The following is a 24010-nucleotide window of genomic DNA, read 5'->3' on the forward strand; positions in this document are numbered from 1 at the left end:
CTGATGTTTAACAAATGCTGAACACACTGAATGTAATAAAATAATCATTTGATTTGAGTATTTAAAGAAAATGAATCCAAACCTAAACACGATCGCCATCTTGGCATGGAGGACCATTTCTGCATACATGCACATTTTGCACACTGTGCTTTAACCTGAATTCTAATGTGTCTCAGCCAATTTTCCATTGTGTCTAAATCGTGACGTCTGTTGTTCGGTCATATCTGTAGCTGCTCATTGTTGGCTGATGCATTGCTTCTCTGAAGGCCAAGTTGTGGCTGCCCATATCTCTGAGGGGAAATCTAGCTGAGTGGCTTTATCTGAAATGGAGAGAAAGCAGGAGGCACCGGGCTCTCTAAGTGAACCAAATGTTGCTCCTGGCAACAGCAGATATGCCCGTCTCCAGTCCTGTGCCTGGAGATGAAAGTGGAGTTGGGCCCCGTGCCTATATATGCATAGACTTTCCCTCGGAACTAAGAGGATGGAGGAAGATAACTGCTAAGAATAGAGACACTTTTCATCTATTTGATCTACATGGCATGGATATAATGCTGAATTTGCACATTTAAGTGAATGTTCTTAATGATCTTAGAATCACAATTTGTGACAGTTTAAAGCTTCTAGTACCTTTTATTGGTGTTATGATGTTACAAAAGATGCTCATGTGTACATATAACTGTTGTAGTATCGCAATGAAAAATGCTCATTAAAAGGGTGAATATAAAGTTCATAAAAATGTAGTTTAAGTCCTTAAAATATCACATAGTTTGATATTTTTATAACAAGACAAGGTTAGCAAAGGTTGTAAAATGCCATTTGATGTGACTCCCCAAAATGTAACGATATTTATGAATTAATTATTCGTGATATTTAAAAAAAAAAAAAGCTTGAAAAAATATATTTAAACTTTCTGAAAAATAATGAATGTGTACACTTAGATGCATTTAAGTTGTAAAATAAATATGTCAATAATTTTAACTTGATGTTACATGACAACATTTTATTTTATTTATTTATTTTTGACTTGAAATTTGACTTTTTTCGTGAAAATTACCTTCCAAAACTTTATGAAATAAGCCTGAGAACAAAGATTAAGCTAAATCAAACTTCAGTTTGAATAATTTTCATCCCATCTCGCATAAACAATTTTTTTTTTCTTTTTTCGTGATTGACCCATTTCACTGTGATTTAGAAAATACTGCTGCCAATAACACGCTTATTTTTCATCTCTGTACCTTTCTCTATACCTTTCTACTCCTGTACTGGGAAAGAGCTGAGAGTTGCATGGCTGGTAACCGGATCTATGCTAGACATTAGTTGACAAGGTCAGAACTGATCTCTCGCTCTTTCTTTATATGGGCCAGGTTGCACTGGACCTCTGTTTTTTTTCACAGGATGTGTACATTTTGTCTCATTTGTGAGCACTGGACTGATATAGGAGCCAGTTGTTGAGTCATTATTTAGTGTTTCATGTAAGTAACATCACTCTTATCTTCTATGCCTTTTATTTCACAGACCTGTCTTGCTCCCTCAGCCAAACTGGTGGTGATTTCCCTGGCTGCTTTGCATATTCCATTAATATTTTATTGCAATCGTTCATATCTGTGTGCAGGGTTGACCTGAGCACCAGCATGTCAGCCTGTGCTGCTTGTAGTACAAAATGTGGTTTACATGAAACAATTAACACAGAACCCCAAAGGCCTTTTACATGTCTAGCGTACGAAGCCCAAGCTGCCCCCAAATACCTCTCTTAACAAAAAGGTAGTGCAATCGTGACAATATAAAATCTTGTACCAGAGCTGCACTTTTGTTGTTGTTTTGCATTTTTCTCAGTGGTACACAACTTAGGCTTCACAAGCATTGTGTGTGATGCCTGTGCTCCCTTGGTGGAATTGTCTGAGATTAAAGATGTGTCTATCTTTTGTACAGGCTCTGATTACAATAGTGTATTTATGGCATATGAGCACACAGCCTTTTAATTGAAATCATTCATCAATAGCTTCTATGACTTGCCTTGATTAAGCTGTCCCATGTGTCCCTTTAGTGTAGCTTTACGTTGTGCCTTTTATTTATACTTTTTTAGACTGAACCTATTTTAAAATTAATACAGATAACACAAATACACACACACACACACACACACTTAATTTTAATTCTATTTTTCTATTATTATGTTACTGTAAAAAAATTAATGTTTTTTCAAAGTTTTAAATAAGGCAGAGATGACTGTGTGTTTTATGAGAAAACATTATTTTAGTTGTTCTACTTAAAAAAATTCAGATTTAATTTAATGTTACTTGTCATTTCTTTGTCATAATTTTTTTTATTTACTAGCTATATCTGAGTGATATATACAGTTTTTCATAAGAATAATATAATTAGAATAGTGCATAGAAAAAAAAAACAATTGGTGTAGAAACAATATACACTTCACAATTGCTAGTAAATTTCATAAACAATTTGAAAGAAATTGTCAGTGATATGTTGAATTAAACGTCAAATTTGAATGGTGACAGTATAAATACAGATTTTGACTATTTTATTGTAAAATTGAAAAAAAAAAACTTCAATTTTATTTTATTTTTTACAATCTATCAATAAAAAATATTATTATTATTATTATTATTATTATTATTATTATTGAATAATAAGTTTCAGTAACCTCCAACTTCCAGATTTCAATAATGAGGATCACTATTCATGCTTAGCGGTTCAGTTTATTTTAACCGTTTTAGATAGTTAACTTCTGTGAACTGTTATATAAACTTCCCTGAAAAAGCATAAATAATGTGAGAGTGCTTCTTTTCCCACAAGCCATGAACGACGTGGGACAATATTTCTGAAATTACGAGCTGTTTATGCATATTTATTTCCGCTGACATTTTAATTATTTGGGGCTCCGTTGGAGAGATCACATAAAAAGTCCTATAATGCTCCCCCTAATTAGTATCACCTCCAAATTAAAACGGAGGACTTTGGGAATGCTGTCATTTTCAGAAGGCCATATTGAAATTATGTTTCAATCAGCAACCATGAAATAATTACTTGTAGACTTCTAACTGCCCGCATTTACCAAACGGTCTGAAATTTACAGCCATCATGTCCGGCAAAAGCAATCAATGGGGTGGCTATAAATTCTGCCGCAGTCAAACAGACGGATATTGTTTGTGTATGATTGTGAAACATTAGAGCCATGCTGAAGCGCTGCCTCACTGATATTGTGATATTACTGCTTGAGAAATGTAGATGGTTTTGTTGCTCTTAGCCTCTTAGAAAACGGTTACTACTAATCAGATTTTCAGATCACTCTTACTCTCTCTCTCTCTCTCTCTCTGTCTCTCTATTTCTATATATACTGTGTGTATATATATATATATATATATATATATATATATGTGTGTGTGTGTGTGTGTGTGTGTGTGTGTGTGTGTGTGTATTTTCATAGATAGATGGATAGATAGATTTTTGTAATTTTGTCATTTATTTGAACAAATATTTTAAATTGAAGTGTGATATGATAAATGCAAAGTCTCATAATGCTGTTTCTTATTATTTATATATTGCTGGATATTAAAACACTAAAAATGCATTGGTTCTGCTGCCACAAGTTATTGTTTATAGGTTTTCACCACACTTTTGAAGGTTAACTTTTATATATATATATATATATATATATATATATATATATATATATATATATATATATATATATATACATATACATATATATACATTTTGTGTAGTAGAACTTTTTGATTCAAATTCATCATTCAAACGCATATAGGTGTGTTTGTCTTTTTTCTTACTTTAAAAAATTAAGTCTCTTAACTGATTTAATAATCAATCTCATGTTCTCTTGATTTCTATTTTATTTTTGTCAATTATTCAATGTGTTCCAACTTCCATTTAGAAAATAAAAATGCGGTCAGCTCAGTGTGTTAACTTTGACTAGCCTAAAAATGTTACATTTAACAAATACGCTTTTCCTCATATGTTTTGCAGATTTCCTAGTTCTCCCTTATAAGCATTTAGACTGGTGAAAAAGGACCACTACAGCCTAGTAATAGACCATTGGTTCTTTGAACACCAGCGGAACAAACACTGTGCAGCACACACACACTTACACACACAGAACAAAACACAAGAATACCTATTTCCCATGCAAAACAGATTAAACTTGTTTTTTTTTAAAGTTGTCCTTGAAAACTACACACACTTTCTTCTTCTTTTTTTTTCCTCTTGAATGTAGATTTCCTTTTCCCCCTCTTGTTTCTCACAATCTTTATTATTAGTGGAATTATTCACCAGCGTAGGTGCGCTGAATAAATTTAGCGGAGATCTTGTGCAGATGCTCCTTGCTGGCATACATTTGTGCTCGGTTAACAAAGAGCCAGAGACGCTTAATCCCGCCGGAATACCGCACTCATGTTCTGTTTGAAACCAACATAATTAAAGTCACCCTCTGAAGTAACCTATTTATATAAAGAAAGCTCTCTTACGACCGTCGACTCTTATGAATAACCCGTAGGAGGGCCGCCGGTATAATTACTTCACATTTCTAATTTAGGTGAGGGAATATTTGTTATCAAACCTGGTGAAGGGGGGGTTGTGGTAAAGGAGTGGATGAGGGGGGAGGAAACAGTATTAGTTTCGATTGAGAGGACATAACTGGATCTGTGGAGCACTTTATGGAGGTGTGGCAGGAGGATGCTTTCCTGTGAGGTCAGGGTTTATGTCGATATGTGTACCCAGGTGACTCTAAGTAGTCACAAATAAATCATGAATTTATCTTTTAAAACATTCTAATTTCCGTTCAGTTTCAATGCGACATAACAGGTTTTCCACAATACTTTGCGGTCTTGATTTACTCCTCTAAAGAGAGAAATGGAAGAAAACTCATCGCACCCATAAGTCACCGGCATCGCTGGCGGAAAACTGTTTGTGAGCAGAGGAGTTGAGCTGTGGCAGTAAACTAGCACAAACAGATTGACTTTAGTTGTTTACAGTGGCCCCTGGAACAAGGCTGCGCGCCCAGTGCATTCTGGGTAGGTGTGTAAACACAGTTGTGTTTGTGTGAGTGTGTGTTTGGCCGTGCGAGTTTATCATAAAGCACGGCAGCTCTCCAGGTGCATATTAGTGATAAAGGAAGGTGAGGGGCTTTGTTTTTCTTTAACGAGCCGTCACACTCCATCGCCCGCACCAAAGGGGTGATGGGTGGACTCTCTGAGACACATACACAGAAACACAACCCAGAGAGGCCAGGAGTGTGTGTGTACTGCAATGAAGATGAGTCTTCTGCTGCAGTTTTCAACTGTAAGCCCAAAATCAAGCATGCAAACACAGTGCACAGTACCTTTGTACATATTTAAAGGGACAGCTCTCTCTCAAAAAATACAAATAAATGTTACGTTATCATTTGCTCATCCTCATTCTAATCCTGCATGACTGTATTTTTTCTGTGAGACACAAAAGAAGATATTTTGAAGAATGTCTCGGTGCTTCAAATGTTGAAACACTCTTTCTGTGTTCCACAGAGGAAATAATTTTGGATGGATTTGGAACAAACGATGCCAGAATTCTTATTTTAGTGTCATAAATCCCTTCATTACTTGTTGCATTTTACTTTAACAAACATAAAAAAAAATTCTACTTCTTACAATTTTGGGGGGGGGGGGCAGCTGTGGCCTAATAGTTAGAGCACTGGACTAGTTACCAGAAGGTTGCAGGTTCAAGTCTCGGTGCTGGCAGGAGTTGGGGTTGGGGTGAATGAACAGTACTCTGTAACTGCATACATGTAAGGTAATATTTATACTTTGTGACATCTGTCAGTGTAAATATGTAAGCAAAGAAACAACACGTCTCAGATTCCATCATGCAAGATTTTTCACTCCATGCTATTGTGATGCAACAGGCTCAATGACATTTCCTCCGAGGAGAGGAGAGAGAGAAAGAGACAAGTGTGGCTCTTCACATTAATAGTCTTTTAAGCCACTAAATGATTTCTTTTATCTGCGGCACTTAGAGAGACTGGGGTGTCTCCTTTATTAAAATGAGCAATGCTTTGAAGAAGAAAAAAAAAAAACTTAACAAATACAGTCCCACGCACTCCCTCATGCGTTTCTCTCTCTTCCCCTTTGTCTAGCCTCAGTCGTCTCTCTGTTTTCAAGCTTTGTGCTTCCCTGCTCTCCAGGTGTTTGATTTATTTATATATATTTCTGTGTTTTTGACAAAGTGTGCGCATGCTGTAGAATCCCACCAAAAGAGCTGGCGGTTCAGTACGTGGGGGGTCCCAGTACTCCAGAGCAATAGCACATCCAAGCCCTTTTGTCAGAGTGTTTAGTGCAGGTCGGTGTAGAAACAGGACCCTGTTATGGAGTGAGACTGTGTGTGTGTGAGCGAGAGAGACAGAGATGGGGTTCCCGCAGGGCGTTGGGGGCCCTCATTAAGAATTCTCTCCCATGCAGTCTGGTCCTGGTGAAGCAGTATGAAGATGTGGCTATAGTCTGGATTGAATCCGCCCACTAGCTCTCTCTGAGAAGTCAATTACTTCTTCCATACAGGAGGGACTTTTATGGGGGTGTGTGTGTGTGTGTGTGATTCTTCTTGCACTTTCCCCCTAGTTATTTTGTTTGAATTTAGCATTAATAGTGATGTTTAATATTGTTTGTTGTGGATTATAATATAATATAAAGTAATGATCTTCCAGACTTGATTGCTATCAAGTTGACTTCTGTTTGATTAGGAGATGAGTTCACATAAACATTCAAATTGTCATAATTTACTCACCCTGTCATACCAAACCTGTATGACCTGAAAGGACAAATATCCCAGCCAATCTTTCTAAAATAATGAAAATGAATAAGGAATGGCTAGCAATCTCCAAAATAACACAAAGGGTTCTATATTTGTATGTGAAAAAGACTCAATTTTGAGTGGGCATGAGGTTTGGTAAAGGAAAATTTCAATTCCGTCATAATTTATGGGGTTATTTGTGGTGAAACCGATATTGCCATTTGCTCATGACTCTTAATGAGATGTACTATGATAATAATGTTAAAATAAAAATAAAAAATGAGCTGTGATTAATTTTATGATTATAGAAGTTTCAAGAACTTTTTTTTTTTCTCAGGTAAAATCAACAGTTGTTATGCAAACTAATTAAACTAATAAATATGTTTGTTTCCATACTGAACAAAGAACTGTGCAAGATTTGGGGTGCTGATGGAAGCGATCTACTGCATCATCAACTGTAGTATGCTGTAAATGTAAACCATATTTAGTGGTGTTAATTAGCTATTAATCCCTGGTCAGTGTATCCACACCTGTCTCTACTTTCCCTCTCTCTGTGTGAATCCCTGTGACCTACCCCTAATGGAGAAGGACACCCTGCGGGCCAATGTGCAAAGGCCAGCAAGTGTGGCTGCGTTTCCTCCAAAGGGCAGATCCTTGTGTTAACGGAGAGTGAGATCTTCTCTAAAGCCCTGTAGCTTTGAGGAACAGCTGCAGGCAGAAGCACAGGCTCTGTATAGACTGAGGGGGACTGCTGTCTTGAGCTGAGAAAGGACTGAGAGGAGCAGATAGGGCTGGAAAATTGGGCAGTCACATGCTTTGTAATGACAGGAAGAGTCACGGGTGTTTCTTGTGTGATTGAATGCTATCTTGGACATTAAGATTACGCAAACATGAATTAGGATGGAGAAGTTGACAAGTTTGAATTAGAGGGTTTGTTTATCTAAACATAAACATTCTGTCATCCTCATGTCGTTCCAAACCTGTATGGCATTTTCCCTTTTGTGTAACATACAAGGACAAGTTTAGCACAATGCCAGCACTGCTCTTTCTTGTGAGAACATGAGCAGTGATTTTTATTGTCAAGCTCCAGAAAGAAAAAAGTACAGTAGTCATATTATGAATGTTTTGTGTGTGATAAACAGACAAAATGTTAGTAAAATGCATGTGTCCATTTCAAAACAGTCAAATGTGTGTATGGTCAGGAGATGAGCGAGAACCAGCTATGTTTAGGGGTATCGCGATATACAGGTATTGACAGTAATCGTGATGTTTAAATAATGAAATATGTGACCCTGGACCACAAAACCACAAAACCAAAGTCATAAGTACCAGCAGTATCCAACAATACATTGTATGGGTCAGAATTTTTATTTTTATTTTATTTTTTTAATGCCAAAAATCATTAGGATATAAAGTAAAGATCATGTTTCATGAAGATATTTTTTTACATTTCCTACCGTAAAAAATATATTGAAACAACATTTTTGTTTAGTAATATGCATTGCTAAGGACTTCATTTGGATGACTTTAAAGGTGATTTTCTCAATATTTAGATTTTTTTGATTGATTGTGCCCTCAGATTACAGATTTTTACAAAACACCTCAATCGCTTAGGAGCCATTCTTGTCTACATCTGCTCCAGTTGTGGTTGTCCGATGACCCCTTTAAATTATACATATCTATGCGTTAAACTCTCACATGTGATTTGTTTCATTCATACTAGACACTGGAGGGCGCCCTTGTGCAGAAAGTCAACTAGGGAGACACATGTATAAGAGTAATAAAACACTCCAGGAAAACTTTCCAGGAAATCTCTTTTTCATTGTATGGACAGAAGCCTCCAGTTATCATTGTAGAGTAGTGATGGAAAGTTGGATTCTTTTCCGCGAACCGGTTCTTTCGGACGGTATGATTCAATAAACCGGTTGAAAAAAACGGTTCAGCGGTTCTTTAATGCTCGACGTAATGACGTCATTTGCAATGACGTTATGGCGTTACGTCTATTAAACATTAAAATATATAAAGTCAGTATTCATAACTTAAGTCAGTTAAAAACCTCATGATCATGAAAAGTTTGCAATTAAGTTTTGCAACAACGTAACAGCAATAATGTGCATATGAGGATTTAAGTCTTGAAGATTTAAAGTAAATAACTTAGGTGTCATCAGTGCAGAAACCATATTCCACTTACTATACATAATCCATTGCGATGCATTTGTTATTAAATGAACTTATGTTTCGCCAGATTGCCCTTCATTCAAGCCCTCGGTTTACCCGCGCTCATAACATTAGCACAGAATCAGTTCAGAATCAATCACCAAAAAAATCAGTTCGGTTCAGACGCTCTGTGAATCTGTTGGCTTCATGCTGAATCACGCATGCGCAGGATAATCAGCTCCTCGGTTCTCGAATCGGACGTGTCTAAAAGAAATGGTTTTCGGTTCAGTGTACTGATGATCCAAAAACCGATGCAACCAGTTCTTGACTCGAGAAAGAGAATCGCACAACCAGTACAGATATTTCATAAATTATCCCATATATCTATTAAACATAGTCTTAATTATTATCAAACTTCCCTGAAAATCCCTTTGGCCTATACATTATCTACAATATACAGATTAGAAACATTCATCTTAAAAAAAATAAAAAGAATAATAAAATAAAATAAAATATAGTTATTCTATCACACTTTCCGATGTTTAACTAAATACTTAAAAAATTACATGCATGCGCAGTATCATCAGTTCATTGGTTCTCAATTCGGATGCGTCCGAAAGAAACGGTTTTTGGTTCAGTGTACTGGTGATCCGAAAACCGAAGCAACCGGTTCTTGATTCAAGAACGTTCGTCTGGCTTGGCTCGGTGTTCATCTTAAGTTCGTTCTTCACAGCAGTTCAGTCAGATTCAGAACACAATTACAACAATATATAGTTTATCTGTGTTCTTCCTGCTAGCTCAGGTATTTTCATATAAATAATGTGTATGTATATTACAATGCTAATCAGTATAGCCTTTAACACTGTAAAATAAGTGTTAAATGCAATGTTTGCAAAGTTTGGAATAAAAATATGTTATTCTCATAAATTACATTAATTCTCATAAAATACTTTAACACTTTGCCACACTAAAAATGGCTGGCATTAAAGTTTTTGGTCTCTTCTGTTTAGTGCAATTGTTCCTTTTGTATGCAATGGTGTGATTCACTGGTCAATATTTATTTTATGTGTTTATTTATTTTTATTTCAAGATTTCTATAGAAAACTTCTTTATCACCTGGCAAGACACGTCTTGAGGCACCATGTTTTAGTGCATAGACACCTTAATCAAAATAAAATGTGATAAATAAATAAAGACTGTTTCATAAAAAACAGTCTATTAATTTAACCCTTTTCAAATTTTGTGCCAAACATTTTACAAAACAAAACATTACCTTTGTCCATATGGCTTGTGCACTTCATTCAAAGTGTGATGAACAGACTGAAATATAGAGTTTTGACCTGTGAGCCAAATTTGTTTTATATCACCCACCATTAGTAGATATGAAAGAAAATATGTAATTTCTTTTTTTTTTTTTTTAAACCCAGATGATGTGTAACATTGGACCTTTATATTCTATTCATATTGTCGCTTCAGAATAACGCCGCATAGCAATGACAAACTCAATCAACGCATTACCTGTCGAGACATTTGAACTGTTTTGGACAATAAAACCGGGCTGCAGTGTGGCATGAAGAGCATGAGTTGTACAAGATGAGAGTGATGTGGTTAAACAGGCCATGCTGAAGTGATGGCAGCTCTCCATTCAGAACAGGGCCTGAGAGGCCAAGGCCACATCCTGGCAGAGCAGGGACACTTTCAATATTTAATGAGTCTAACCATCATTTCAATCATTTATTTATTTATTTTTTATTTAGCCATAACTTTATATATGTGTATATCTATAAATATGTATTTCTATTTTTTATTTATTTATTTTTTACTTTTAATTAAAGATATTTAAAACAGCTTTATATAGACAGGCAGGAAAACAGCGAGGTTCATGCAGGTGCACGATGCACACGTAAACCTCTGAGACAGCAGTATTTTGTGCTCATGTTTACTCAAGCTTATCTTACACTGAAAAAAAAATGCGTGCAGGAATGACAAGCGTTTCATGTGCAGTTTTGTCTCTACATCTGCTCAGAGTATATCAGTTAAAGGCCGGTCATGTGTTTGAAAGTAAACTTGTTCCCAGTAGTCCAGGGAAATGACTGAAGGTGTATTAATTGTAACCACAGATAAGGATAAGACGGGTCTTGATCCTTTTCAGACACGCTGAACTGCAAATACCTGCACTTAAAAGGTACTTTAATGTGCTAATGTGTATCGCATATCAGAGGTCTGGGTATCTGTGTTCTGGATATGGGATTGATTTATTTAATGTAATTTGTGGACTTATTTTTAGTGTATATGGTTTATAAATAATCAAAATAAGTGGATATTTCGATAAAAAAAAGAATAAACTGTGTTTAAAGATAGATAAGCTCTCATTCTAACACCAATAATTTTCTATTCTTCACTACAGCTCTGGTTTTCTTGAAGAAAGGAGACCCTTGGCGGTTTATTCAGGGCGTCCTGCGTGTAGTCGGACTGCTAAAGAGATTCAAGACGAGGGAGAAGAGGGTGGAAACCGTGGCCGTATCAAAGAGAGGTTAGCAAATGCTGCACACCGGGCTCGCCGCTGTCCCTGGAGCCCCCGCTAGCCTGTTATCACCCTGCCAAGCAGGGGGGCTTTGAAATTGGCACTTTCCTTCATGTGACAATTGTACCTGCTGATAGACCATTAGATTACTTAGCTATTCATTCATTCGCTACCATAGTAACCTTGTGTCGTTTTCCCCTTCATAACAGTGGTTTCATAGAGCCGTTTTACTCACCCACCCAAGTCTTTTGAAAGTGGTACCATAGCAGTTGTTTAAAACGTCCTTTTGGCACCCTGGAATTTTCAATTGCATATATATATTTGTATGTGTGTTTAAATATGGATGGAGTGAAAAGGTTTTGACTATCTACTCTCACATTAAACGGCATATACAATCACTTTTTTAGTTAATTTGTTGAAATTAAATTCATACTGAAAAAAATAAACAAAAAACAGTGGATGGTATGTAAATAATAAGAAATAAAAGACTTACAGGTTAGTGAAATCTGTCATTTCAGTTGCATAAATATGCATTAATTAGATTTCTTGGTATTTCATTTCTTAAAATATATGAAGAAATATTTGATAGCAAATAGCTAAAATAAATTCTTATACTCTATTTATTTATATGTTTATTTATGGTCTCAACAGGAATTAAACTGGTTTATCTGTAAACTTTTTTAAATTTAATACAGATTATTACAAATTTAATGGGAGATTATTTTGTGTTTTACTAACGAAATCTATAATAAATGTAACATTTTTATTTATTGTTTGAATTTAATATTTGTACAATTAACAGTATCCTAAGAAAGTAATATTCCATAGTGTCACTATGTATTCAAATTCCCATTTTCCCATCATAAGAGTTCTTAAATATTCCTTCATGTATGACAAGGCAACTCAGGCCACAGTGGCAGGCATAAATATATCCATTCTGTGACAGCGATGGGGTAAAACAACAGAGGACAAACACACGTACACAAAGATGAGCTCTCTGCTCATCAGACAGACCGCACACACACTCTCACACACTCACACTGACCACCGCACAGCCAGTAGCTCCCTCTGTTGACCACTGCTGAACTGCAGACTGAAGGGTTGTCCCGGCACACAGCTGCCAACCTGCCTTTGTGTCCCCATCAAGACGCAATACAAGAGCACTGCAGCACTCTCATATGACAGGCACCAACACACACACACACACGCACACACACTTCAGTCTACTTTCTCTTGCGAGGGCCTTTGAGTTTAGGAATTTGAGGAAGGAGAAGCAGATGTAAGAAAATGTATTTGTTCACTTTGAAGCTTTTTTTGATAACAGTATATATTTAGGAATGAATGCAAGTTAAGTTGCTTAGCATTTTAGATTGTCGAATGCACAAAATACATCAGTCAGACAGAATAAATCACAAAAAAAAAAAAAAAAATTTCTTTCATTTTATAATTTACTTATACTAACTTATTTACACACATACATTGTAATATAGTATTAAAAATAATTACTTATTTTAATATGTAAATTTACACACACACACACACACACAAATATATATATATATATATATATATATATATATATATATATATATATATATATGTGTGTGTGTGTGTGTGTGTGTGTGTGTGTGTGTGTGTGTGTACACACATACACACAGCATTTTTAGTAGAACTCTTTAATTATTTTATTCAATTACCTATTAAATCGCTCTATTTTTAAATGACATTATGAATATAGAAACAACAGCACCATATTATGCAGCGTTATTGTTTGTAATACGCTTCTCTGCTCAGCCTGAGAGCTTTCACTCTGAGATGCCCCGTGCGGACCCGAGTGGCTACAAATAAGCATCCTGCCTCTTGAATTTATTACAGCCCAATTTTTGACAAGTTGATTTTAAACAACTCCAGCGGCAGCCGCATTGACTGTATGCTTGGCGGCTGGTCGGCTGACATGTGACCTAAGTGAACTTGCCCTCCCCTATTGACTGGCGTGATTGATGCTCCGCCAAGCTAGCCCTGATAATTCTTAGCCACATGTCAACAGCCAGTGACCAAAAGGGTCATCCCTGTCTTTAACATTTCACACACACAAATAAAAAACACATGCACGCTCTCACGCCCACGTACTCGCACACAAACGCTCACAAAAGCCTGACTGGAGGCTTTTCAAATCCATTTTAAGACTTTGCATAGCCGTCCTTGCTAGCGCCTAATGCGTTTTGTTTTTACATCTCAGAGCTCGTCTTTCAATCTGCCGGCTTGTGAATTGAATGCTCGTCCGTCTCTTGTGGCAGAACGGGATTCGGTTTGAAAGCGAGACGCAGCTCGTTGTAAAACACAAACCGTCTGAACAATAGAAGCAGAAGCGCTGTGCTAAAACTGCTAATGAAAAAGATGGGCAGCTATTGACATGTATCGACAGCCGCTGCAATCAGCGCAGACTAGTCGTGCATACTTAAGTTCAAATGTATTCAGCGGGGCAGCAGGGATTAAAGGTTGTTAATGACAGCTTGTAGTAGCGAAGCCAGGCTCGATTCTGAATAACTTTGAGCTGCTAGGAATGCATTGTTGTTATGCTTAAACTTAATATTGTTAGCATGTTGCTATCGCAGTCAGATTTACTGACTGACAGAAGTTTGGAGTGATGTTTTGGGTCTTTCCAGCCCCACGTGGCCAGTGTTTGGGGGTCACAGCCACCCATTCAGCACAGATATGTAAATGTGACCTAAAGGGGGGGTCTGTCAAAGGCGGGCAGGCCACTGTAATTGAATCAATACATCCGGACACAACACTGCACCCCTGCTGTGAAACCTAAATGAGAAAAAAAAAAGCATGTCGACAGTGAAAAAAATAAAAAAAAACTTTAGTTTGAGCTTTCAGGTTTGATTCACTTTAACCTCTTTCTGCAGAATTTTTCATGCAAGACCATACATGTCAATGTGTCCATCTAACTCATTTTCTCTTTTTCATTTGAACAGTCTCAGTGTGCATCTCAGTTCCTCAAGTATTAGTGCAGTCTGTTAGCTCCACGCTCTGCATTTGATCTGCGTGGATCTTAATATGAGGGATGTTTGTTGGTCTCATGGGACCTGAGTGAACACAGGTATCCCTCCTATCTGCGTTCAAACATTATGGCGGTTCCCGTTCCCCTCATCCTCTTCATTTCCGTTTGTCATAATGCAATTAAAACAGTTTCAAATGGCAGTCGGCTGCCTGTCGTTTCCAGGCGGTGCTTTGAAACCCCTGCTTTAGTATTTTTTAATCATGTGCCTTGTTTTTTGTGTTGCAAAGATTGCAGAGACTGTACATTGTTTAAAAGCAGACAGATGAATAAATTAAGCAAATGTAACTTTCCAAGTGTGAGCATGTGTGTGTGTGTGTGTGTTGGCTGGTCGGAAACAGTAGAGTGTTATTTCAAAACTCCTTTGTTAGACCCAGAGTGTCCTTCAGCAATGGCAACACACTCCCATGTAATAAAGATAATCTTCTAGCAGTCTTTACACTTATCTGGAAACAAAGTTGCATGATTCTGATCGTTCAAAGGCATTTGCTTTTCTTTTTTCTGCCCATCTGTTATTCAAAAGGAAAAGCCTGGATTTCACTCAGTCGTTTCTATATGTGCCATATCAAGCTTTTTCTTTCTTTGTGCAGTTTAGAAGTAGATCTAATTTCCCCGAAAGATATTAGTTTTCAGTGATGTGTGCGTTGCATTGATCTGCGCCTCTTTATTGTTGATGTGCATCTCTCATTCAATATATCTTACTCTACACAACGCACCTGCTGCCTACCTGATCATTAATAGCTGTTCGTACAAACTTGTTATTTAAAAAAAAAACTGATATTTTGTGAAATTTTGAAATAAGTTATTAAAATACGATGACAGGTCTGAAATTTTGTATAATCATACTATATTATTAGTATTATTTATGTATCAATTAAGCTCAGTTTGATCACTTCGTCGATTATATTATTATTATTATCATTATTTGTTTATCAATTCATTAATTCATTTATTTATTTATTTTAGATTTATACAACATAATTTTTTTCTAGATTTAATATAAACATCTTCATACAGATATGGAGGGTTTTCTTTTTTAAATGTTTTCCTAAAGGTGGTTTTAAGATACGACAAAGACCGAACTAATATATTTTTTAATTCATTAATTTAGTAGTAGGAGTAGTGCTATTGTTATGTAAAGTAAAAAAAAAAAAAAAAAAGCTTGACTGCATTGTAATTTTTTTAAGGACTGTTAAAACTAAATGGTTATATGACTTCATGTTTATTAACACTATTAAAGCAATTAAGTAAAAATCAATCAAAGAAACCTGGGTTCATATGTGAGATCCGGTGAACAGGTTTAGTTCAGTTTCAGAGACCCAAGACCGGCATTTTAAAGAGACGTCTGCCTCCAAAATTCCTGCAAGTTTGGAATATGAAAGACGGTCAGATGCAATTTCCGTGGCGGCGTGGTGTGGCAAGCACAATGGTTTGTAGGCCGGTGCGGCTCCTGAATTTTCTTATCAGTGGGGAATTGCGGTGTGCTGAGATGCCAGCAATATCTTCCCTGCTGCTGCTGGAAATGCAGCGAGCCTGTGACATGCGCGTAAACATACACACGTACTTGCGAACGGTGCACGCCGCCAGCCTGGATGCCCCGCAAATGTGGCTCAATCATTCTAGAACAAAGGGGTGCCTTTGATCTTTCCTCAGCCTTTTCTCGCTGTATCTGTCAGTGATGTGGTCACGGTAGCATGTGTCCACTCCCTCACTTCCACATTTGCTGTGATGGGCTGCTGTTATGATGTTGTGGATTGCAACAGTTTTTCAGCTCTGTTTCACCACTATTTCCACTCGCCTAAAGTGCACGACAACATTCGCAAGCATTGCGAAACAAACAATATTTGTTTAAAACATATATATTTTTGAATGTTCCCCGTGCAGGTGGACACAGGAAACGAATGAGCGTGCAAACAGAGGCGGATGCAAAGCGAACAGCAAGCGCCTTCATTCATAATGTTTTGTATCAACAAAGTGAACGGTTTTATCTGCGCACTTGACAGCGAGAGCCGATAAGCATTGCTGAGGGAGAGACGCGGGCTGCTTCTTTAAACCCTCTCTCACCCCCACTTTCCCTCTCATTACACCACTCCCCCTCCCTCCTTCTCTCCCTCTCTCACTTGCTCGCTCACTCTTTGTCTTTCCCCTCCCATCTCTCCCCGCTCCGTCTCTCTGTGGGCGCAGACACTGCCCAGTCTCACTCCAATTGGCTGGGAAGCCACCAATCTGGCGTCCGGGAGGGCCGGGGGGACTTCATATGCAAAGCCCTGCTTCATATTAATGAGCAGCAATCGTGGCTTTAAGTCCTTGATTAGAAGAGTGCAAGAGCTTTTGGTCCCAACTGGCTGTGCCTATAGGCTGTCACCGGGAGAACGGTCCTGTTAATTGCACTGCTCAGTCACGGAAGGGAGAGAGAGGAGGAGGAGGTACACAGAGAGAGAGGGAGAGAGGAGCGGAAACAGAGAAGCCAGAGAGAAAGAGAGAGAGAGAGAGAGAGAGAGAAAAAACTTTAATTTATAGAAGAGGTTTGCTCAAATGATGATCGCAGAGCTCACATGGATTCGGTAGAACTTTCGCTCCCTGAGTGTTTTTCCCTGCACTCCGAACAACAGTAGGTACAATTTCATTTCTTCTACTTCTAATTGTGTGTCCGGCTAGACTGTTTGTTTTGTCCATGTAGTTCCTGTCCTGGTTTGTTCGTGTGTTTATGTGTGCATGTGGTCACCGTGGTGCTCCTTGTCAAGGTTGTTTTTAGCTGTCAGGTAGCGTCTGGAGCCGAGTGTGTGTGCGGACGTACCTTGTGCCGGTAGCTGAAGGCTTATCCACTATTATAACAATCTGAGTCCGCTTTGACAGGACAGAGTGTGTTTTGTGTAAATCATTAGGAGTGCATGGCGGAAAACAACATGAGAGAGAGAGAGTGCTGACGGAGGAGAGAAATACGAAAGCCATGGGATAGACAGGAGAAAACGGTCTTAGGTGGCTTGAATCGCAGACCGGTCGCACAGCATGTGGCCCGCTAAATGTATTAAAGACGGTGTGCTGGCTCAGAGAGAGAGAGAGAGAGAGAGAGAGAGAGAGAGAGGGATTGAGTGTGCAGGGCACGAGCGGACCGTCCAGGAGCCGGCAGAGAGAACAGCTCTTTAGCTTCATATTTATCTCTGTCCCGTTCACTTCTGTCTGCGCAGAGCGAGGAAACATGAATACACTGATTTAGATGTCAGATTCTGCACTGGCAGACTTTCATTCTGTTCGAAATACCTGCTATTTTGTTTCATTATAAAATCATGTGAGAAAACAGCTAAAATTTTAATATTGAGATAATGGTGAGAAATATAATTAAAATAACATAGTGGTTCTTGAAAAAAATAATTTAATTAAACAAATTAAAAAACCATTATGTCTATTTGTAAAACATGATGCATTATGTAGCAAGTTGCTTTTTGAATCTGTCAAAATAGTGATGTAGCAGAACAAGTGCACGTTCAAGTTTGATTAAAGAAACAACCCAACTATTAATCTCTGCTTTCTGCTGCATATGAATACTCAAAAGAAAAACAGGTTGTGAACTGACAACACCTACAGTACGGAGAAAAGAAAAAAAAAACAGAGACAGAGAAGGGTCAGAAAGATCACAAACAGGTAACCATCCTGGTCTCCTAAACCTTCAGTCACCGTCCTGCAAAATACAACACACGAGCAGCTCAACTTCAGCCTGAAAGCCATTTATAAACACACCTGAAGAATACATGCTAACATTGTTGAGAAAGTGAAATCATTTAGTGATGGAGCTTTAAAATATTGTATTCTGATGGAATGACGGCAGTGGCGTGGATGTGTTGGCACACACCCTGCACAGGATCATTAGACTGACTGGATTATTCAGACTCATGAAAGGAAATTTGGAGATAAGAGTGTCGGTTCCTCACAGCCTTTTAGCCATTTGGAGCTCGCTCGCTGTTTGATCTTTATTTTAACACAAATTGACTACTGAGATTCTAATTAGTATATTAATGATGATAATAACAACAAGTGCTGGTTTAGCTATTATCATAATTAGGGACTTTCACCGTCTGCATGTACATTTACATCTGCACGCTCATTTTAATATTTACATTCACGGTTGGAGGACACGCTGTCTGTATGTCTTTTTGGATTATTTTAATTATGATGGGAATGTTTTTATTATTATTATTATTATTATTATTATTATTATTATTATTATTATTATTATTATTATTATTATTAATATTATCCTTATTATCTAGATTTTAGTTGTCAAGTTATTTAGGATATCTAAATGTTTGTTCTATATAATTTTTTTTTAAAGCAGTTCATTTAAAAAACAAACAAAAACAGATGTTTAAATGAATGTAAAATTTGTTTTATAATTATACATATTTATAAAAAAAAAATTTTTTTTTTTTTTTTACATATGTGGTGTACAACTTTGATTGTTCAGCGTGTTTTCAGTTTTGTTGAACGAATGAATGAGGACATTTTAAAATACTTCCATATTTACGTGACAAAATTAATGCAGCTTCCCAAAAGATTGTCTTAAAATTACATGATTTTAACTGATTTACATTTTTCCTCAAAATTTCTAGAATGTCTGTGTATAATAAAAAATAAAAAATTTACTGTTTTTAAGCAAAAGGGAGAGGAAGAAAATGACATCAAAGCTTAATGCTTGACATTTTTTAATTTGACCAGAAGCAAGCAGTCAGCTTTTTAAAGGCAATGGAGTGTGAATGTCCACTGGAAGCGCGGGTGTCATGTGTGTAAAATCACTGCTGGACTCTGCAGTGGGCTGAATAGTTCAGCGCAGAATCGTGCAGAAGGTGCCTGAGCGTTCACTCATGCATGGTCAACCTTTTGTCGCTTTTGCAGATGATTTTAAAACACCCAAACCCCCCTGTAGCCCTTGAAGAAAACTTGATTTTGCGTTTTCTCTACACTCGTTCGTACTCCCTTCTCTCTCTCTCTCTCTTTTGCGAGAGGCGAATGAAACCCCAGAGGCTGGGATCAGCAGGAATAAAGAGAGATTGTGTAAATTAAATTCCATTTAATCTCCTTATAAAATCATTTACTTAATTCATCTGTCAAATGATGTCAATATGCACAGTGCAGATTTATTTATTCTGCCATGTGTGCAGTGTGTGTGTGTGTGCTAGGAGGCCTTTGTTGCCGTTCAGTCTTGATTTGGCTCCATCCCATTCCCCTGTGTGAGAGGTGTCTTGGTTCGTCCTGCATGTCTTTCTCTTTCCGTGGCCCCTTGTCGATTACTGTCTGGACACTCTTTGTCTTTACGCTGTCCTGCTTATTGGAGACAGAGCATTGCCACTTCCCCTTATTTGAAGGGGTCTGAGGCATTCCAAGGGTAATTAACTCCAGTTAAAAGAGAGCCCCCTCCCTCCCGGCCCCTCCAGCGGCCTGTCATTCAGGAGAAAAGAGAGGCCGGAGGGGGGGCCGTAAGAAAAAAAAGGGAAGCTATATTTTTGCTCTTTTGTTAAAAAGCGCAATAAGTGGCCCGTTGGACGGACGCACACGCTTGTGTGAAATGGTCGCACGCAGGTGCCGCGCACATGAAAACACACGGCCGGCCGTGAGCGCGAGAGCCTGATGATGCAGTTGTCAATTTGTGTGATTTATGCATCAATCCATCAGGATTTTCTGAACGCACTGCGGCGATTTTTACGAGAAGTTGAATAAGGGTTTTAACAGGGCCCACGCCAGCTGAGACTCACTCAATTGCGTAAAAATAAAAAAAATAAAAAAGACCCACCAGCATTAGCCATTACACCAGAATGTGCTTTATTCTCAGCAATTTTTAGACCATGGTTTCCCGTTTGCTTCTGTCCTTATTTTGCGGGTGATTCGGCCAGCTAGAGAGAGGCAGAGCAGGCGCGGGCCGGCTGAGAGCCTGTAGGATACAGTTACAGCAGGTCAATAGGGAGTGTGGTCACTCCAGAAGCAGGAGGGTCCACGAGGGCTAGATAAGGGTGTAAAAATAGTGCTTTTAGCCACGGCTCCCAGCAGACTCACCGTTTGTCTCTCGGCATGCGGATATAGCTTTTCTGAATCTGTTTTCCCTTCCTGTTTAGTTACTTCTCAACAGAAGATGCATTACAACAAATGAACGTGTCTTTTGTGTGCTGGTTTTGTACTTAAAAAATATATTAATGTTAAATCGTTTTAGAAGCAGATTAGCACTGTGAAGTAAATAATTAGAATGTAAAATGAAAATCGGGATTATCTTTTTTTTTAAATAAAAATTAAATAACTGGCATTTACATTTGTTTGTGGTTATGTGTGTATTCACAAGAACATTTGAACAAGTGCGAGAGTACAGGATGTTAGAGCTTTGAGGTGGTAAAGTTATTCCAGTTCTACTGCTGTGAATCCGTACTGATTTTTGAATCTCTTTTAGCTTCATTGGTCCTCAATGAAATTGTGAAATTGTGGTGGTCTCGTAACAGAGAAAGGGAAATGAATCGCCCAGCTGGGTGACGGATGACAGTGAAATATTTCTCCTGTCATACATCACGTGTGTGTGTGTGTGTGTGTGTGTGTGATGAGATCAGTATGATACTTACCATGTAAGGCCCGACTCCTTGCAGTCAGCTGTGGAACGTTTCTGGAGGCTGTTTAGACTTTGTTCGGATACTTGAATAATTTAATATTTCTATTGTTTTACATCAAATTAAATTAAGTCAGTCAGAATATTTCAACAAAGTTGGTTATTTAAAATATTTAGATGAAAATCTATTTTATTCACCCGATTCTTTTGTGAAACACCTTTGAGCTTCTATAGGGTCGCAGACATATGTATTAATATCTGTCCGCACACCTTCAGGCCAGTTTTTTCCATCAAATAAACCTTTTAAAATTCAAATGCCGCTAAATCAAGCCTGTGTATGTCACTCTCTTCAGCACTTTTACGTACATTATCTCGCTGTGTTTGCTTAACATGACGTTTTAAAACCTGTTTAAACACTTCCCCGTGGAAACGCTTAGGCAAACAGAAGCTATTGTTTCTTTTTCATGTAGAATGCAAAATTTCTTGACTTTGAGTTAATTCAAACGAGTGTTATTTCTGCCCTGCTGTAGATTATCAAAGCGATCCTGATGGGAGGCTTTGAACAAATCTGCTTATGCGCGGTAATTTTTCCAGACAGGGTACAGATGTACCTGACTGCAGCCTATAGCACTGTTTGAACTCGGGGCTGCATCACATGTATCTGCAGATAGCGAAACTATTTTTTTGGCGTGCTTTGCGGCATGTAAGAGTAGACCTGTGCATATCTGTGTGATGTGTCAGACGGGTGTATTTGCACTTCATAGCTCCGCTCTCGTCTGCTCCCAGCCCCTGTTGTGTGGGCGAACGGCTGCATTCCCGTAGAGATCCGCGTGCTTCCAGGCTGGAGCGGCCGCACGCGCTCCGTCATATTAAAGCTGACAGTCCATCTGCCGCGTGGCCGGCCACGCTGCCTGTGCTGCCCCTGCGTGCGAGGCCTGCGTTTAATTCCACCTGTCCTGTTCTTCAGCCTTCAACCCCCAAAGGTTAAATCACGTGCTCGTCAGCGTACAATAACAAGAAACCCTGCTGACACGGTTTAAAGCCGCCACCGGTGGTGTCTGTGACATGATAGCACTAGCTAAACCTATTATTAAGGAGTTAGATGCAAGTCTATTTTTGTGTTTTGTGTTTATAAGCGTCTCTGCATGTGTAAATGTTTAAGGTGTGTATGTTTATCGTGTATGAATGTTTTAGCTGGTTGGAGGACTGGGTAACTAACAGGGTATGAGTAACCAGTCGTGTGAGCTGTCAGGAAGGAGGGAGAGAAAGAGAGACAGAGAGATATAGGCATGGCATTTACCGTGCATGGGGCGGCCGTTCCTGCATAAGGAAGAATGGCACCTGTCTAATCAATCAGACCCCCACTATTCACAGATGGAATAGAAACACATGAGTGAGTCGCAGAGCATGGCCGCAACACACACACACACACACACACACACTTGGCTTAATTCAGCTCATTGTCCTGCGTGTTAATCCTTGTCCGCATGGATGCAGTACTTAGGCGTTTTGACAGTAGCGTGAAATGGGCTCAGGTAGATCCCTATAGATTCATTCTCTCCTCTAGAAGCGCCTGTTTCTCCCACTGATCTGAAGTGACACATCGTTTTAACTGTTACTCTTGTTTTATTTTTTATTTTTTTACATTTTATTTTTTTATTAAGACCTTTTTTGTTTTTATTGTTTTTATAATAGTGATAATAAAACGAATAATAGTAATACATTTAATTAATGAGAATAATGGTTATTATTATTATTATTATTATTATTAGAGTAGTAAAAATTTAAAGGCAGTTGTAATATATCAATTAAATTAAATAACATCATAGTAATTCAGTGTTAGTGTAATATTTATTTATTTTCATTGTGGTTTTATGGGGATGATCAGACTTTGTCATATAAGCACCACCACATGATTTTGTTGTGTATTTATTTATTTATTTGAGTGTGTTTTTATATTATTAATATTCTTATTATTATTTATTTGTATGTTTTTTCCTTATTTCTTTTCAGTCTTTCTTATAAAATTATATAGTTTTTTTTCAAATTTCTTTTCTTTTATTTCTTTCGTTATTTCATAAAATTATGTAGCCCTAAATTAAATAAAGAAAGTGAGTAAATGATTAACGTGATGTGCTGTAAAAATGTACAAATTAAAGGAAACGTTTTGAATGTGCTGAACAATTCCAGCAATCCTGCCCTAATTAATTTCCCTATATTTGCATAAACTATTTTACTGTACATACTCAGGCCACAATTACCATGTTATTTGCATAGCTCTGTCACAAATGCTGCTCTGAAATATCAGCCGTACTTTAGCATTCAAGATGAAATAGATCTTCTGTTTTCTGGAGGTGTTTAGTGAATGACTGAGATAAACGTGTGTTTGTATATGTCCGTGTGCACGTGCATGTCTTACTGTGCATGTTTGTTTGTTTTTTATGTGTTGTGTTGTTTATTTTGATTCAAACATTTAAGATGATCTTAAATAAAGAGATTTTATATGCTTGAAATGCATATAAACATGCTTAGAAAATGTATTTACTGCTGTGTTAATGTACTTGTTTACCTTCCTTTCTGATTTCTTTTCCAGATGTTTAATATTGTGCCACTAAAGTCAAAGAGTTTATTGGCTTTTGATGTAATTTTCATCCTCGTTTCCTATTAATGATGCATCCTGTTATATACAGCATGGCCTGTCTACATATCAGACAAGAAAAAAAAAATATATATATTGCACACTGCTTTAGAAAGCATCCCAGTGGTTAATGACAGATATTTAATGCCGCTAGCACTGGGAGTGCAGTAGTGTGTTTGTGTGTAAAGTCAGGTTAAAGAGAGCTGAGAGAAACAGGAGTGTATCAGGCCGTGTGGCGTGTGTGATGCTGGAGCT

The 24010-nt window shown here is 37.7% G+C and overlaps 1 protein-coding gene across 7 annotated transcripts in view; it reads left to right on the top strand.

Annotated features, from left to right (window-relative positions):
• Positions 1 to 24010, top strand: part of esrrga (estrogen-related receptor gamma a) — a 164710-nt gene that overhangs the window by 76162 nt on the left and 64538 nt on the right. For 3 of the 7 annotated variants that reach the window (XM_052579736.1, XM_052579737.1, XM_052579739.1), the window contains exon 1: positions 16857 to 17148. In XM_052579736.1, the coding sequence (XP_052435696.1) occupies positions 17093 to 17148 (56 nt within the window). In that variant the 5' untranslated portion in view covers positions 16857 to 17092. Of the gene's footprint in view, positions 1 to 11356; positions 11483 to 16856; positions 17153 to 24010 lie in introns of those variants that run through there. The other 4 variants (XM_052579741.1, XM_052579743.1, XM_052579738.1 and 1 more) reach the window with 2 other exon arrangements.

The sequence above is a fragment of the Carassius gibelio genome, chromosome B17, assembly GCF_023724105.1.
Source record: "Carassius gibelio isolate Cgi1373 ecotype wild population from Czech Republic chromosome B17, carGib1.2-hapl.c, whole genome shotgun sequence".
NCBI classification, from domain to species: Eukaryota; Metazoa; Chordata; class Actinopteri; order Cypriniformes; family Cyprinidae; genus Carassius; species Carassius gibelio.